Below are 19,999 nucleotides of genomic sequence, written 5' to 3'. Positions count from 1 at the left end.
GGAAATATTTATTTTTAGGGAAGACATCTACATTTAACAGCTTTAAGAGGGAAGCTATAATGTGAACATCAATTGAGTATAGGAATAACCAACTTTACTATCAAAATTAAATTTTTCGTTAAAAGTTAGAATTTTTCAAATTGATAAGTTTAATACTGATGAAGTAAAATAGCAGCTTATCACCAAATAAATGATTGAACATAAAAACAACAATACTTCAAATCAAACTTCCTGAAGAAAAATAGTTAAGATAACCATACTGACCAGCCCTTACCTTCAATTCTAATGATAACAACAGAGAGTTATAAGAAAAAATGACAATTGTGTTGTACTACTAAATCTTAAAAATTAGCCATATGTTATGAATGATTATGGAACTGGCACATTTTATCTAATAAAATAAGGATTTAACTTTATTTTACAACACATCTTTAGAATTACTGTATCTGATATTATTAATGTGCAAACAACAAAATAACAATAACCGCTTAACCGTTTTTTTTTTTTTTTTTTTTTTAATTATCAAAACATGACTGGAACATTACTACAGTAGTGGTAGTAGTAGTAGCAGTTAAGAATTACAAAATTTGAGGATTAATCTTATCATGTCAGTAATATTAAGTACTAGAGTTAGTGCCTATAATTTAAATTGTAATGATAATCAGTTTTCAGCACTGAGCTGAGTTAATGAGGAGATAAATGTCACTAATAACATAAAGTAAATGTACTGCACTACATTGCCCCTTTATAGTGTTTATTTTAGTCACTTTCTGATTAACTTCTAAAAATTTACTTTACCAGCTTCAGAATATTTCTTGGTAAAAATTAACCCGGTATATTCTACTTATATATCATTATTCATTAGCCATCTTGACTCCTTGGATACAAGTTATTCAAAATTTTCAGTATCTTTAAATGAGCGCTAATTTAACCGATGGGATGAGAAAAATTTACAAACCTATACATACTGTGTTAATCACCTTTATCTTGCATGTACTCTCATGCTCCTTCAATACAAAGAATTCCTTTCCAATATATTGAAAAAAAATGCCATTATCTTTAACCTTTGACTACTGTAATTGGACCGCTTTGCTTCTAAATTTTCCATTTCTATAACATGACTATGATATCTGCCTAACCTAATTTCATTAACTTACAAAAATATCTAGTTTCCTTTCATAATGAGTTGTCATTGCCAATATATGAAAGCATACAAATAATTTACATTAAATAGGAAGATTTTGGATCTGAGAAATTCTTATACAAAGAAGGGATCAGTCGACATCAGTAAATAGGGCACTTTACCTCACATCACACACCGTAATTACTTGATGCTACCATAGATCTAAAGTATAACCACTGAAACAATTTACCACACATGGAAGGCTTCTCTATAGTTTATTTAGCCAGATATGATCTCACCCAATGCTCTATAATAAAAGCTACATCGACAGTCCTTTCCATTGTAGAACATTTTAGCTCATTATCAGGATTACACATCAGATTGTCACTATATTTTCATGACTACAGAAATATTGTATGAATGACAAATTAGTAGGATTCTACAAAAAGATGCTCGTACTAAAATTCTTATTGCAGAGATTCTATTAATCAGCCAAAAGTTTGGGAATAAAAAATTGCACATCGCTAACTATTATATACCTATAAGGAATGCATGTACATAAAGTATTGGGCTGATTTTTTTTTTATGTATGGTTGGAGATAAACACCCTCTACTCATAGATTTCTCAATTGTCAATGCTTACGCTCAAAACAAATGTGGCAGGGTCTTCAATAATTTGAAATGGGATTACTATAAAATCTCTGAGATTTTGTTGTAAATTCCTACCTTATGATAAGATTCTTGACCGATATACCAATGGGTTTACTGGAATTTTTTATTACTCTGTGAATCATTTTTGGTTAAAATTTTACCTTGCAGTAAACCAACTTATGATCAGTGTTCCAATAGGCAGACTTATTGATATAAGTGTAAAGGAGGCCTTTTAAATTTCTTCTAAGGGTCAAAATAAGATAAATCTGATGCCAGTGATTGGACCATGGATGTCTCCATAATATCTTTCTGCTCAATTCATAAAAAAATTTCCTTTTAGTTTCCCTGGTACACTTCATATTCATCTGCAGAAATTGAAATACAGTACTGTATTGAGATAATAGTTTGAACAGTTAAAGAGCAGCCAACCTTTTGGTGAACATAATGAAAGAGTAGATTATTTAGCAAAACAAAAAATTATTAAAAAAGATGAATTCTTGGCACCAGTACATCAGCACCCTAATGGGACCAAATGCTTATCATGAATTTATGGGGATCCAGACACTTCTCTATAGAAGGAGGTTACCTTAATGTGTAGCTAGATGCCTTGGCTTTACTAACCTGAAGGTAAAATATTACAAAATATCACACAATACATAAGACTACCAAACACCAGCCAGTGGCAATACTATAGTGGTTGCTTTTTAAAGCAAGCACAAGACTTTTGTGGTAATATTTCAGAAATATGACACTAGTCACAAATAAACTGTAGTGCTATGAAGTAAAGTGCTTTTTCTTTAGAATATTGGTCATGGAAGTGGCAGAAATCACCAATTCCTTTGGTCTTTCATGGGACATTGCTGAAAATAACTGAAATATAGGGGTAATACATAAACATCATAAAATTGAATAACCAAATAAATGTTTAGAATAAAATTAGTTTTATCTACAAATGTTGACGCTATCATTTCAATGGAATGATAAACGAACTTACAAATTTCTAATTCACCAATGCTTCTACTATTCTCTTATGCAATACTATATGTGAAAAGATTACCTGTAGTGACTGTTGAGATAAATTATGTTTCTACTTGCAAAACTGGAAAAAAGAAAAATATTGCAAAAATGCAAAAATAAGACAAAAGAGTGAAATAAAGGAACTAAATATGGTGTGCATCTTCTAAAATACCAAGCATCCATGACTTCTCTTGCAATTTTACATGCACTTGTGGGGAAAAGAATGAACTAAGCATACTCTATTGTAATTTCATAAAACTATTTTAAACTAAAAATCAACTAGCCACTATGAATGTCCAACAACTTTTTGGCACTATGAAAGCTGGCTTTTTTATTACATTAAAGTGCCATTGGTTATTTCAATATTACATTAAAGTGCCATATACAATATCAATTTGTTATTTTAATATGAGGAAGATTTTAATATGGGAATATTCTGGTATGAAAGCAGCATCAAATAAAAATTCAAGCAAAAGCCTATCTCTGCCTTTAAATAAACAAAAGAGTTCACAGTGCCTGGATTATAATACTGTACTTGAAAAAGTAAAAATAATATTTACTGCAATATACCGTGTGTAATTAAAATAATTAGCAATTAGAAAAGCAATGTTTTTTCTTATAATGATGAAAAGCAAAATAGAGTTTCACAATATTCATATAATATATAACATGGGTTGTACAGTATAGTGAATGAAACCACAAAATCATATACAGTAGTTCATAAAACTTAGTGCAGTAAACTTTTAAGTATAGTACTGTACAAAATACCTACCATACAAGACGTTATTTGAATAACCAGACTTACATGTTTTACACAATATCAATTATAAAGTAATATTTGAATTAATAAAAAACAATTATGGTCGTACACCCTCTTGCATGTGCAAAACCTGTGATCTAAAACACAAAATTTCTGGTATATCATTAGCCAGCACCAGGGAAACAATTTACTTTCAGCTCTAAAATATATTCACACAACACTATCAATATCCACAAGGAAAAAATAAATTATTAGAAGAACTTACCTATAGATACCCTTCACATCTTCTGAATATTCTATATCACACAAACTGTATACAATATACTATACAGTATTCCATGTACAGAAGACATCACCACTTGAGCAACATTGTTGGAAAGAGGAATGCCTTGTGCTCTAGCTATGTTATACCAAATAATGCTTGTTTCCAACTTCAAGTCACAAAGAATCAATGGAATTTTTAACTTCAAAAAGTATTCTCCTAGAGGGAAAGCAGTTAGATCCACAATTCTATTTTCATAGCCAATTTTGTTGATTTATAGTACAGCAATAAGGATTTGAAATGACAGATTCTAACTAGATAGAGAGCATTAGGCACAGCTGACTAGTTATTGATGCTTATTCATAAAATCCACACATGTTCCAACCATTTCTTTTCTCCAAATTTCTTAGTTTGATGACTGGGTTAATAGCTCAAGAAGTAATCCTCAAACTGATAACAAAAGCTAAAGACAGATTAAAGTGTGAATAATCTCTCGAGAAACTACTGAACACAAAACAAACTGCTTTTTATGAAAAGTGATCATCATACAAGTTACAGTAAAACTGAGAGGAAGGGATATAAATCTCATCATGAAAAAGACTCTGCAGCATACTGTATATAAACAGCAAATGTGTCCTAGTATAAGGATAATCAATATGGTAATTGATAACTAACTAGTACAGCTATATTGGTCAAAGTGATGGAATCTTAAAGTTTGTACAGTATGAAAACGTTACATGATGTCTAAGTATCATTAAATGATATACTATAAGGGGTTATGAGAGAGAACTCTGAAGACAAAAAAGAACTTATGCATCTTCCCTCATGTTATGACCATGATCTAGAGGGCATATACAAGGTATCAATAGGTCACCATATACCTATATTTCACGAAACTATACATATCTCTTTTAACAGTGAATCTATAACATTCATTATCATAATCAAAGTTTCATTTCAGATTTGTTTCTTTATGGGATTTAGAAATTAAATATATTTTCTTATGTTTTTTTTGTGTCTGAATTTCCATCTAGTCTGGGTTTTCATCAAAACTCCTTCAGAATTTTTAGGTCCTTCCTACTGGTCTTTTTATTTGACTAACACTGTCATTCTTTTGATTAAATGTTCTTTATCCCTTTTTTATCACAAACCATGAGGTCCTGTTTTGCAGTCATGAGATATATAGCATATGACACTATCTCTCTTAAACTGTCATTTTTAATATCTTCTAAAACCATAAAAGCCATGTACAGTAACTTTTTCCACTCCAAATACTTAATAATCTCCCCCAATGTCTTTGTAAGTGGCTATATCTCCATTGTATAAAGTAGTAAAGACATTTTAAATACATGAATTTCTACTTTGGTAACTAATGAAGTCCTGTTATCTACCTGTAATTTAACAATCTTTTCCTACTTCATCCAATTTCTTGCTGCTCTCTTTCTTAGAGCCCTTTCAATACCTGCTTCATACAGTCCAGGGTATATCGCAGATAATCAAAATGTCCATAGCCTCTGTACCATGGTCTTCCATTGTCTTGTGGTAGAGTTCTCTTGCTTGAGGGTACACTCAGGTACACTAATCTATCTTATTTCTCTTCCTCTTGTTTTTATTTTTTTTTATAGTTTATTTATGAAATATTAATTTTTTTGTTGTTGCTGTCCTTAAAGTATTCTATTTTGATTGTTAATCACTTCTCATGAAGTTTATTCATTTCCTTATTTCCTTTCCTCACTGGGCTACTTCCCCGTTGGAGCCCTTGGGCTTATAGCATCCTGCTTTTCCATCCATGGTTGTAGCTTAGCAAGTAGTAGTAGTAATAATAATAATAATAATAATAATAATAATAATAATAATAATAATAATAATAATAATAATAATAATAAAAATAATAATAATAATAATAATAATAATAAGACCTGCTCTTTCACAAACCATAGTGTTCCTCGTCCCTCCCTTCCCCATTTACTCTTAATATCTAATTCAGGCACTAAAAACCCTTACATCATATATATTTAGCAATCCTAAACTCCAATTGTGATGCACTGTTAAATTTGATACATTTAACAGCACCGAGTCCATTACCCCTCTTCTGGGAGAGAGCTCGCTACCCAAAATGCTTGCAAACCAAAACATATTACAATACTTTACATCAGAAATGAATACAAATTGTATAAAAAAAATAGTAATATTGATAAATTATCGAACATTTTACCTTTGGGGAGAGTCGTAGTGTCACACGGGAGAAAAGAGAGAGGAGGAGGAGGAGGAGGAGGAGGAGGAGGAGGAAGGGCTTACTATATGGAGGGAGAATCTCCCTTCATACTGCATGGAGAATTTCTGGTAAAATATTGGGAGTTCTCTCTTTTGAATGGCATTCACTATCACTGACTGATTCACTTAATTTATGCTTTTCGGATACTTGGTAGTCTTTTATTCACTCTTACGTTGAAACTTTACAAGGAACCTATCTGGAGAAAACTTCTTTTAACTTTTCTTAAAAATTCTATGGAATTGGGACATTGCTTAGTCTGTAAATAGAATTGGTGGTCACCCTACCAAAGTCTTATCTGTGTGATGTGTTCCTACAAAGTTTTACAGTGCTTCCCACACTTTTAACATTTCCCTCATTTGTCACTCTGTACCTCCTCCTCAGAGGAAATTTCTTCCACTACCTCTTGCTGCTGCTCCTTATGCAACTCCAACAGTTCCCCAGTCATCAGCTTCTTGCAATGTTCCACAAAAAGAATGCTGATGATATCCTTGTCCACCTCCAACCAAATTATCTTGTCCAAGGACACAATTTAATCTAAGTATTCAAATCCCTCAAAATCATATTTTGCAGTCCATTGAGACCACAGTTTCCTCCATGCAGAATCAAAGCTTCTCTTGGTGACCTCTTCCCATTCATTTTGAGACATCTGACAAGGTGGAATTGTTCTTTTCAAAACTCTTAGGGGGTGAGCTTGGTCCCTTCAGTGACTTCGAAATATCGCTAGAAAATTGCCTTTCAGTAAAGTTTTTTTTCAAGTTAGATATCGCCTGTTAATCCATGGGTTGGAGAACTGGAGTGGTGTAAGGCAGCAGGAACTTGATCTTGATAATGAATCTTCTATTGCTGGAGGATGGGCAGGGGTATTTTCCACAAGCACCAAGGCTATGAGTGCTAGGTTCTTCTCCATGAGGTACTTTTTGACATTGTGATAAAAACCGTCATTGACCCATTCCATGAACAAAACTCTTGCTTGTTCTCCACTTGAAATTCAGTTGCTGCTTCTGTAACTGGTTGATAGACAGGGCGAGGTTTGATTTTGCAATACCCACAGGCATTATTACAGACCAGCGGGTTTAAACGGTCTTTTACAGGCTTGTGACTGGAAATTCCCCTATCTTCTGCAGTAATGAAGGTCCTCCTGATCATCATCTTCAGAACAGACTGGTCTCGTTGTAGCTGAACCTTTGCTGCAGCATGTAAGACTCAGAATCTACAAATATTTTAAATTTGGACACAAATACCTTTGCTGCCTTTACATCCAAGCTCTCATCTTCACCATGTCGCTCACATAACAATATGGATACTTGTTTTTCCTTTGAAGTTTTCAAACCAGCCATGGATTGCTTTGAATGTTCCTTTCTCTTAAGTTTGTAGATGTACCGGGTTTATTTTCCATAAGGCATGCATACAAAAACTTTGCCTTTTAGCAAATAATGTTCTCAGTTGTCGTATCTCCAGCTAACTGTTTCTCATTGTTCCATAAGAGAAGAAAGTTTTCAATGTTATCTAAAACACATAACCATTGTTTTTCTAAAGCAAGCACCCATTTTATAACATCAATTGCTTTGATTTGTTCCTTTTTCTTGAAAATTATACTAATTGTCAATGTTGTACCATTTCATATTTCAACAAGTGCTTCCACACACTCACCTTCATCAGGATTCTTGATAATCTTTTTCTGCTCTAAGATTATCATTACCTTACTCTTTTATTCTTTCTTGATCATCTTGGGGGGCAGTGTCGAGATGCTATACTGTATACTGTTAACTTGACATGAATAGTATCGCTCACAATTCTATAAGGAACATGTAGTCACAACTTTACAAAAGAACAGTGGCAAAACTGTTTGCAAGATAACATTAGATGATGTGGGTACAAATACTGCAGAGTTAAGGTCTGAGCAAGAGCGGGAATATGAGCAAAGGAGAAACAAAATGACATGAAAATCATGTGAACACTGAGTGAGTTGTATATGGGTAATGCATGAATGTTTTCAGTGCAGCACATGCTAGTATTGTTAGAACTTTTCCACAAAATATGCAAATACACAGGGAAATTTTTGTCTGCAGATTGATACAATGCTCATATAGCCTACAGATTTGAAATTGCATGCTTGCATACCAATCTGCTTGTATTCCGAGTTACTCGTAATTGAGGCATTACTGTACTGTCATTTGATTACTCAAAATATTATTATGAAAAACAGGGTGGCTTTCAATAACTTAACCATACAATATTTGGATAAGAGGGTAGCAAAAAAATTATTTACGGACTATACCTTAGAGGCTTAGAGGATAAGAGCTATGCTCAGAAATGCTTTTGAAATCTAAGTGGACAAACAATGTCAAAAACAACTTTTGGATGAAAAACCTAAGATGGCTAAGAGATTAGAGAAAAATAAAAGGAGAAGTGACAAATATTACTAATGGGAAAGAGAGAGAAAAAAAGTAGACACAAAAGAATTCCTCATTATACCACAAATAATGGGAAGTTAACCAATGTTGTATTGAATAAATTAGTAAACAAGAAGTGAAAAGCTTTAGCCAGGAAATTTAGCTACCTTTCTTTTGCATCACAGACTATGGATGTGTAAAACACAAAAGAATCTGAAAATGAATTCCACAAAATCATTCACGAAATAACGTGATCAAAGCAAAGCATGGTGTTGTTGCTTTGAGGCTTTAAAGAGAATACTCAGCCCTAATACTGAACAGTCAGAATTTGTTTTCGATGAACATTTCTGCCACGTTGGGTACTCTCTGCTTTTCATATATTCTGAAAAAGGACTTAAATTATTAATTTTCACTATCCTTGTTAAATAACGCAAAAGGTCTTACTTGGGCGTAAAAACAGAATTTTAATAAAATTACTTATTTATACATTCATACTTGGCATTCATATTACTTCTCTCTTGAAGCTGGTTAAATGTCAATGTCTAACCATAAACTAAATTATTCCCACTTTCTTTCTTTGCAATTGCCCTACCCCTTTAGTGTAGTGTTGGGATCACATAGCAGTGTATGACAATCCTACCACATAGGTGGATCATTTCCCTTTGTCTTTCAATCCTTAAGTAAAAAGTTATTCAACCACCTCTTGACAACACTGGTCGGTGGGAAGGCAGGGGGACATGTACATGAATGACAGGCGAGTATAGAAATAAGTATTTTCATTATTAAAATTCTGTTTATTTCTATGACACTCTCCTGGCAATCATATTATTAATTCTCACATTGAGAAGGTGGGATAGTGAGAGAATAATCAAGAAATCTAAAGCTCCACCCTACAATGGGAAATTCAGCATAAAATAAGAAATAGTAATAACTTACAGTTCAACACTGCAAATTATAACAATAAAAAGTCTCTAGGAGCTAAAACTTCATCATGATTTCAAAGAAATTTTTTAAAACCTAAAAACTCCTCTCAAAAATTACACAACTGGCTTCTGAAACTATGTTTTTACTAAGTTACCCATCACCCTGAAATAGACTTACACAAATCAAAATGAAAATTCCATTATTTTCTATCATATCCCTGGTCAATTGTCTTGAACCATAAATCAGACAATCTAGAGGACTTAAAGAACCTTTTTCCTCTGAGGATATGCAGATAGATGAAATGTGTGGGTGTTTAAGTGAACTGCCATGGAAATGGGTTGTCTGAGAAGATTGTTCTTATAAGCCAACCTCTTCGGACACTACAACAGCAGAGAACACATATGTAATTCATTCCCTCTGAGGCCATAGGGGAGCTACCAGAGTCATCTTGCAATTCAACGAAGCTCAGATTCTGATTATCACCGCCTGAAACATTGAGAACTGAGGAAGTGTACATACAGTAGATCTAAATTTGTCCATTCCTGTAACAGGACATCCACCTTCCATGCCACTAGATCCAGAATTGGAGATCAATACAGATCCTATCTTCTTGTTCAGAAAGGTCACAAACATATCCATGTCTGGCTCTCCCCACCAATTCCAAATCTCTTGAAACAATAAAAAATGCAGAGACCATTTATTTGGAAGAATGTGACGCTGTGCTTAACTGATCTGCTACCGTTTTCAACTTTCCTGAAATAGACTGAGGTACTGTACAAGATTTATTCCCCTCCGCATCATCCAAGCTAAGAAAACTTACACTATCCGAAACAAAGATTCTGATCTGGCTTCCCAGTGTTTCCAAATGTAAGCTAATACTGTTGTGTTGTCTGAATAAACACCCACTCACTTCCCAACACCAAAGATTCCTGAACACCACCAAGAGTTCCTGATGATTTATATGTAATGCTGACTCTCCCTTCAACCAACTCCTTGCCACATAAAAAAAATCCATAACTGCACCCAAACTTTCATGGGAAATATCAGCAAAGAGACACACATCCATAAAAATTACTTCCACTAATGTACCGAGTCACACGGTGAGGATCATCCCACCATTTCACCAGGTGTAACACATGACATGTCCAGATCAGACATTTTGTTCCAGTGACAGATGAAACTGCAAAAATATCGCTTTCAAGCGACCCATTGAAATAAAGCACTTTAAAGATGCCATGGTCCCCAGTAACCTCATCCACCATTTCATCCGGGTGTAATTGGCTTTGCATCACTGTAACACAAGTCACATCCAGAAGGGATATTTTGTTCCAATAACAATGAATGTGAAACTGGAAATCTCACACCTTCAAGTTTACCTATTGTCTCTACCAAGGCATTTATCTCAATTTTGGGGAGTAGCCAACAAAACAAAAAAGAATAATAGGGGGGTTTTCTTTTCTTCGTTCATCCCAGCCTGGCTAGGGATTCAGCAGTTTGATTGGTACTGCTAGGATGACAGACCAACCTCCCCTGTTATCCGCTACAAATGAAGCTTCCTATGCTGAATCCCCTACTGCTGTTACCTCAACGGTCACCAAGGGGACCGGAGGAACCACAGAGCCTACCGGAACTGCGTCATAATCGCTCGCCATTCATTTCTATTACTTGCACACTGTTTTGCCTCTCTCACATCTATCTTCCTATCACCCAGAGCTGACCCAACAAAACAAACTTCTTTAGAGCTGCCATGGTCTCCATTAACATCATCCCAATCCAAGATGACAATACTTTCATCTGCTTGAACTTCAATAACAGAAGGAAGAATGAAATCCTCTTTTCTGATCCAAAAGCCCCAAAAATAATTGTTTATATTATCATTGCCAATTATAGAATTTTTGATAGAAGAGACTTCATATTGACCAGGAATCCTAATTCTTTCAATAACTTGGGTAACCAACGTTGCTAAACCTGAGTATTTTCAAAAGACACATAGAAATGATCCAATCATTTAGGTATAAAAAAACTCAGACATCCCATAACCTATGCCAATTCAAGACGAGAGTCATCATATTTGTTAGATACTTAAGGACTCATCCCAGGATCAATAAATAATTTGAACTGGTAAGCCTGTGACCAGTTCATAAAACGTAGGGATGAACAGGAATGTGAAAAACAGTCAGTCTATTGAAAACAGTCAATCTCCTTTCCCCACTGCTCCCAGAACTATTGAAGGAGTTTCGATGGAAAATTTGGTGAGAAGTGTATACATATTTAGAATCAAAACATCCAAATTGGTCTTAGATATTAGGAACAACCTGTGGAGAGATCCTGAGGATGAATCTCATACTTTATTACATTCTTCACCAGAATTAATGTAATCTGTAATTTTAAAAGATTAGTTTTGGCTGAGTTATTTAGATAAGGTGGCACTGGAAGGAGTTCCTTGGACAAAGGAGTATTTATGGAGAATGGTATTTCATAACCTTCCTTTAGCATGGATAGGACCCAAGGATTGGGTTGAAAGGTTTCCCAACCTTGATTAAAGTGATAAAGTCTTCTTCCTACTGGGACCTCTAAGGAAAAACTGTTATGGTGTTTTTCGATACGGCTGAAAAGCCCTGTTTACCTACTAATATTCTGAAAAATCTCCCCAGGAAGGCTAGAAACAGAATCTTGAGAAGTAGCATCCACTGAATGGTTAAGATAAAGATAGAGCCTTTTAAGAAAATTACCTCAGAGCATCACTTAGTGTTTTGGAGGCTACCTGAACTACCACATTGTCAATCCTATCTTGATCTAATATGGGCCCCAATACAGAAGTAAGTAGAGTTTCTGCACATCAGATACTGCCCCTACCATAGAACTTGGTTGTTCCTTATGTTTAAAATGAAATTTACCAAACAGGAGATTAATCTCCAGAGAACTATATAAAAATAGCTTTATCTGAACAGGTTAAATATTCTAGCATACAATTAAGATCTGGATGATCTGCAAACTTTTCTGTGACGAGTCAAACTAACCCCGACTATAAAATACATAAAAAAACTGCACCTATTCTCCCTATTATATTGATAAGATAACCTATTTCTTTGGTTAATAAACTAGAAAAACCTGTATGCAAGGACCTCCTTTTGTTCACATTACAAATTGATTTGAGAGAAGCAGCTTGTTTGGGGGTAACAGCATAGATTAATGAACGCTTTTGTGGGATATAAAATCTCAACAAGCACCAGGATGCAGAATTAGTGGGCTTATTTTCCACCTGGAACAATTTATTTACTCTGTCCATAAAAAAATGAGAAAACTTCTGAATATACATCCTTTTAGAAGCAGCAACATCCAACAACATAAGAAGATAAGAAGTATCAGCACTTAATCGGACCATACTATTTGGACTCAATTTTGCAATAAGATTTCTCGGAGATTAAAATGTAGATACCCCACTGGATTCAGTCCCCTCTTCTGGTTCCTCCTTCCTTTCATGGTTGTGTTTTGTGCAATAATCCTGACTGGAATCATCACTCCTTCTCATTTCTTTACTAGCCTTTGTGCCCGTGCTTGACAAGGGACTCATATTTTGGGAGTTGAAGTACTAGCACCCATATTAACATGGCTATGGAAAATTAGAGATGAGCTAGTGGCTGAGCCTACACACTAGGTTGATCCAAATTGCCAATTGAAACATGATGCAACTGCTTCTCATTTCCAACTAAAGCTTTTAAAGATGATATTAATAGGTGAGAATCATTGTCAAAGATCTAGGTGATAGGAGGATAGATGTGAGAGGAAAAAGAGCGTGCTAAAAATAGGAATGAATGGCGAGCGATTGTGACACAGTTCATATAGGTCCTGCTGCTTCCCCCGGGTCACCTTGGTGACTGCTGAGGTAGCAGCAGTAGGGGGTTCAGTATATGAAGCTTCATTTGTGGTAGATAAAGGGGGAGGGGGGCTGTGGTACCCTAGCAGTACTAACCAAACTAGGCCGAATCCCTCGTCAGGCTGTGGAGTGAAGAGAAGATAAGTCCCTCCCTCCCTTTTTTTTATGTCGGCTAACCCTCGTATTTGGGGGAAGTGCTTTGATAGATAGATAGCTTTATGTTCTACAGATACCATCCAATATGAAACATTGTTGCTTATGAGTGCTCTCTTCAACAGGAGGTGCAATATCTGGATCAAGACTTCCATGTTGGTCTACTACCTCAGATTACGGTGGTCTTATAGAGCTGATCAAATCCCTGAAATACGAGAGTTCTGCAATAGGACCTGAAGTAATTTGACAGAGCGAACCTCAAGGAGAGGCTATCAGCTCTATAATGTGCTGTGTATCACTGACTAGTACATCAGAACTGCTATGCACAACTTGAGGAGTTAGCCTAGTATTAAAATCAGGGTAGGTTACAGTAGTATCACCACCTTTACTTGATGGCTTGTTGGCCTTTTGAGCTTTTAAAAATGAAGCAAAAATGGTAAAATGTTTATGGAGATCATTACTATCAATCCCAGGAAATTTGGTAATGACCGCCGTTTCATTAGCATTCAGACTTACGCAAACATTTACCAGCCTAGAGTTCTCTGGACTTTCCCCTGAATTAAAGGACAATATTTCTTATTAAAGATTTGAATCTTTTACATGAATAGCTACTAACTGAAAATAATCATTCCTAAGAAGAAATGAATGAGAATTATATTCTCCACAAAAATTATTCAAATCACACTTATGCCTCTATCATGTGATACAAAGAGAATAAGGATAATTATCACCCAACAATAAATACCAAATACCTTGAACAACTCTCTCAAGAAGATGGAGAGAAGCCAGCAGAACACATCCTCCTAAATTGAATGAATAAAATTGCATTTCTATAGAATTTAACATGCTGGCGAGAGAACTGAAAGATAAAGGGATATGATCTTCCAATGCAATAATAGTCATACACGGCAATATGATCCCAAGGAGAAACAGGAAATGTTTAGTTTAATGGTAAACTATGACATGTCACCAGCTTCCAGAAAGAAGCAATATGAATACTAGGGGATGTTCATTGAAATAAATACCATTATCAAAAATACTAAAACCAATGATTGGACCTACTGTACTATAGAACACTTTGGAAAAAAAAACATGAAAATACAAATTATTTCACCTTGAATACTGTACAAAGAAGGTTGGTGTAGCAGTGAAATGCTATTACACCCTGATGAAAGAATGGATAAGTAATCAATCCTATATAATCAAGATGGTGTTCCTGCATATTATAAATCTGGAAAAGATAATTTTACATCACTTGTCTCCTTTGATATGCAATGGAAGTTTCTAGTTCAAATGCAAGTCCAAACCATTAAAAGGTGTATTTAAAAGAACAAATGGCTCAATGTTAGTGAAACCTAGCTTTAATGAAATCTTAACCTTGCATCATCCATCCACCGCATAAATTACAGTGAATTATTTACATGGTAACCATGCTGTATCATGGCTATACGATAATACAAGGTGTTATCTTGGACTCAAGTTTCATAAAGCTTCTAATACTTTCTAGAATCATAATAATGTCACATATTTGTTCAACTAATGCTGGAACACAATCAGTCTATGTAAATGTCAGCAAGATTTCATATTCACAACACTCTCAAGTACAAATATTCAGAGTTGATTATCTTTAAAATAATTCAATATTAAGTGTTCCATAAGACTGGATGAGTGAGAACCAGTCAGTAATTTTAGCTTGTCAAGTTAACAGCCTTTTAAGAATTCCATGAAAAAATACACATGATCATTATTATTACTGCATAGATATTTGTCACTGCTTAGTACATTCCCAAAGATATAAAGGGAAATTATTTATCAGGAGATGGCCAATTATATGCAAATAATAAAAGTGAACAGAAACTTCATAACTGTCTCCTAGGACCATCATAATCCAGTTATGGAGATAATTCCACAAAGCCGACCTTATTGCATACTGAAAATGTGACAGTACTGCATTGTAAAAATTCATAACATAGTAACAGTGACTATCATAAATTTCAAATATTTTGAGTAAAATGAATTAATTTGGAATAAAGGGACACAGGGATCTTTCACATCCTTTCACATACATATTCATTTTCACATAGGATACTACAGACTATAACCTCTTGCATTTTATGTTGATAATACCTTTTTCATAATATCAACACCTATATCCTTACCACTAGAATTACAGTATTACTGTACTGCTGACATGTCATTTTAACATTAGAGCACCGCAATCATCATCATTAATGTACATTATCAATGTAGATATATCTGCTTTTCCTATAATATTAAAAGAATATAAAAAAATCAAAAGAATTATAAAGAACTACTAGATTACCTTTTCTAGTGCTTTCAGAACCTTATCAGGCATGTGATCCTGGATCATACATGGAGATATAAGAACCTCGTCAAAATCCTTGTTGTCTCTCCATACTGCTTGGTATACTGGTTGAGGTGCTTTCATCCATCTCCTATAAGAGATATAAAATATTAGCAGTAAAATATGAAAAATACTTTACAGATAAGTAGCCATCTAAAATTTCATGGTGTGTTGTGTGGTATATTAAATAAATTTTGAAAGTGCTTGTGCAAAAACCAAAGGTGAACAGTCAGCAATGATATGTCCAATACTTTCATCTATATAAAATAATATATAGTATACTACTGTAATAGATAAACAATGCAGACAAATTTAGTTACATTAACTACCCAAAAGTCCAACTTACCTGATTACTTCAGTACTAAAGTTCATAATCAACATGAACCTTATGTACTGTTTTACATGATTTACTACATAATAAGCAAAATTATTATTCATAAATTATATCATGCTGCAGTTGTCTCAAGTATCTTGGCACTGATCCCAGTAGTATATTGGTACAAATAAATTTCCTATTAAGGAGTATTCCTTTAAAAAATAAAAACCTTGCCTTCCAGAGCATTATAGAAGGATCATGGACAACTGTAAAAAATGTATCCTCACTTATATATTACTACAGTACTACAATATTATTATCATAATTTATAATATACATATTCTTATGGAATAAGGCATAAGGCCATGAACCTGAAAAGTTAATATAAATTCCTTTTCATATTTCTAATTACTGCATCTTACACAAACAGTTTGTTTAACTTTTGGCTTTCTTGACGTTTAAAATGATTTCTTGGTTTTAAACATTAATCCAAGAATTATTTTCCGAGATATGCTTTTTAAGCTAGATCATTTTGATAACAAGACTTCCAGATATTTAAAATATTGTACAGTATTATACTTCCACGTTACAAATTTTGGTAGTTTTTATATTTTCTACCTCCTCTTAGAATATCTAATAAAAACTTTGAGACGTGTGAGTTGGAGGGCCTTTGTGGTTAAGTAATTTGTACTGTAATTTTACCATTATAGCAATTTTTTACATAAAAGCCCCTCAGTGAAGCAATAATTCTGAGGCTTTGACTAGTTGTTCCATCTTATCTATCTGTAGAGTTGCCTTTCATTTGTTTAAGAATACTGCAATTTCTTCACTGATGCTACCTGAACCCCACAAGGATGCAAACATGGACATGAGAAAAGGAAGTTGGAACTGGACTTATCAGATAATACCTATAACATATTGGCTGCACTGTGTTTAATAAACAGTTGACATGAAGACACAATTCACTGAGAATGGGAACAACCAGCTTGGAACAAGGCCCAGGGTTTGTGTAAGACATGCACTACAGTAATGTAGAGTGTTTGCAGATATGCCAGATACAAAGGAAAGAAGGAAAAATAAAATATTTTACAAACAGTAACATTAAAATTATTATTTCCTATATAAAGTATAAAAACTTTAACAAAACAAAAGGAAGAGAAATTAGATAGAATAGTGTGCCCGAGTGTACCCTCCACCAAGAGAACTCTAACCCAAAACAGTGGAAGGCCATGGTACAGAGGCTATGGCACTACCCAAGACTAGAAAACAATGGATTGATTTTGAAGTGTCTTTCTCCTCGAAGAGCTGCTTACCATAGCTAGAGAGTCTCTTCTACCTTTACTAAGAGGAAAGTAACCACTGAACAATTACAGTGCAGTAATTAACCTTTTGGGTGAAGAAGAATTGTTTGGTAATCTCAGTGTTGTCAGGTGTATGAGGGCAGATGAGAATCTGTAAAGAACAGGCCAGACTATTCAGTGTATATGTAAGAAAAGGGAAAGTGAACCATAACAAGAGAGAAGGATCCAATGTAGTACTGTATGGCCAGTCAAAGGACCCCATAACTTTCTAGTGGTAGTATCTTAATGGGTGGCTAGTGCCCTGTGCATGTATATTAATACAATCCTGGACCTGGAACACAACCAAGGACCTCATGAATGACAAAGGTGGCAAGCGAAACAAGGTTACAAAGTTACAGTCCTAGCCTATCAGAAATGACAGATAAGAAGATGGACATCACTGTAGTTCTGGTCTAGACCTTGACCACACACCCTATGACCAATGATGACAATTAATTTTGCAAGAAAACTTTGCTATGATCCTGGTCATGAATCTTTCCTGGGATTGTACCAACAAACAAAACCAATAATAGAGCAAACAGCACCATGCTCTAAGCCATTCAACCTTCTTAGGGTTTCTTTCCTAGTAAGGGGTACCACTAGAAAATGCCAGCATTGTATTGAAAGTTAAGCAACATGAAAAATAGATATGACAGTAGTTTCATGTGTGGAATACTGCTGAAAACCTGATGAATGAGGAAGACAACCTTTGTTACATGTAGAAGTACATTACTGAAGATTCTATAACTGACAACAAATACCAATGAAAGAGGCAATTATGCCTGAGTCTGATTTAAACCTTAACCATAATCACCTTTCCAACAGGAATGATATGAAAATGTGGTAAAAGGGACCAAAGTCCCATTATCAACGGAGACAATAGACAAAATTTTGAGTCACCACTTAGATTTCAATACTGGTCTAAATGATTGCTGGGTGATGTGGACAAGGCATTCAAATTATTGACAGAGGATGATATTTGGTCAAAGTTTCTTCAAGCTTGTGCTTGCACAGTTCAAGATTTTTAACTAATACCAGGGGCTACTGATAGATACTTCCTCAGCAGTGGGACACTTCTAAAAGAAAAGCTTGTCAAGATTAGAGATATCCAAGATTGGTCTCCAGTCTACAGAATCCTTAGGCACTACAGATAGATATTTGTAAAAGCTAGGTTGGGAGAAGCTACTTTTTTATGGCTTGCTTAAACAAAAGATTATCCCCCTCAGGCTGAAGAATCATTCACTTCTCCAGGAAGTTCCCATACACAAAAAGGGAACTAAAAAAAAACTTACAAAACAAGGATCCCTTAGTATAAAAATGCAATGGCCTTCCTTGAGAACCTGAAATACCCAAGCTTCTGTTTGTAAATACTCCCATTGATACAGGGAAAGTGAAGTGCACAAGCCCCTGAACATTCATTGGGATATCTTGCAAACCTTTATAGATTTAGTAAAAGACCCTAGCTTTTTTTTCATATTAAATGTGACAGATTGTAATTGGGTTTCAATTTGATACTCATAGTCAGTGTCAAAGTCTTGGCAGGTCAGTGAAAATTTGTCTTCTCTAAACAAACTTTCACTGTTAGGGTGCAAGTCCATTTGGCCTTTCCTTGCATCCTGCCTTATAATCATCTGCAGTTTTTCCCTGTCAAAAAGAAGACAGGAAGATGAAGCATGGGCGAGGTTGAATTTCTGTTCGGTCCAAACCGACTTCTCCGATAAAGGTAAAGTTGTTCTCTTCTCTTCATTAATAATTCATAAAAAGTAATGACAACTTCTTACATCATTTCCATGTGTGCTGTTAATGTATTTGATGAAGGCCATAACTTGTATATCAAACTGAATGGTTTGATTTCAGGGTGTATAACAGATGTAATAATAGAAACAATTTTGCTAATGATCCATAAAGAGGAATTTGCAAATGAAAAGGTCTATGATTTCTTCTAGGGATATAAACAATGGACTCCCTTTAAGATAGAATGAGGTCCTGCTGGTAGGCATGGCATTATTACTATAAACGTCAACCAAAGAGGCCTGATTCGTATCTATGTCCAGAGTCATTTTCAATGGAGGGGAATACGAGGTGTAACATCAGGCCACAATTAGTCTTATAACAGCAGCAGGTAGCGAGCGTCTACCTTCAAATTCACAGCCTTGCTATAAATTCTGTCTGCTGACTTTTTGAACTTTGTCTTAACTGAGTTTGACATAATGGGACTCGGTACAACACAAGGATTAATCGTCAAACACTAAATCTGATCTTATGTGATCAAGGTAAAGCTCCTGTAGTTTATTTGAATGCAAATCAAATGCTTCAGTTCAATCTGGCTTAGAGTCTGAATCAGAGTACTGTACTCCTTAAATGATTGAATCTGGGGCAGAAGTACATATTTTCTTAAGCAGGCACATGAAATTTGAAGTGTCCAATTGTTCGAGGCATGAGGGTTGAAACTTATCTGAAGGAACTTTACACAAAGTAGAGGGTCCCAAAATGTTGGAGGAAACTCAGACAAAGCCTTGAAAGCCCTTCTGCTAGAAGAACAA

The 19,999-nt window shown here is 34.7% G+C and overlaps 1 protein-coding gene across 1 annotated transcript in view; it reads right to left on the bottom strand.

Moving 5' to 3' along the window:
- LOC137620689 (diacylglycerol lipase-alpha-like) overlaps nucleotides 1-19,999 on the bottom strand; it is a 788,256-nt gene that overhangs the window by 41,452 nt on the left and 726,805 nt on the right. Inside the window, 1 exon segment of the mRNA XM_068351035.1 lies at nucleotides 15,759-15,891. Within this exon segment, the coding sequence (XP_068207136.1) occupies nucleotides 15,759-15,891 (133 nt within the window).

This window comes from Palaemon carinicauda, chromosome 27 (genome assembly GCF_036898095.1).
Source record: "Palaemon carinicauda isolate YSFRI2023 chromosome 27, ASM3689809v2, whole genome shotgun sequence".
NCBI lineage: Eukaryota > Metazoa > Arthropoda > Malacostraca > Decapoda > Palaemonidae > Palaemon > Palaemon carinicauda.
The sequence above is the reverse complement of the archived record's forward strand: the minus strand, read 5'-3'. Positions and strand labels throughout refer to the sequence as shown.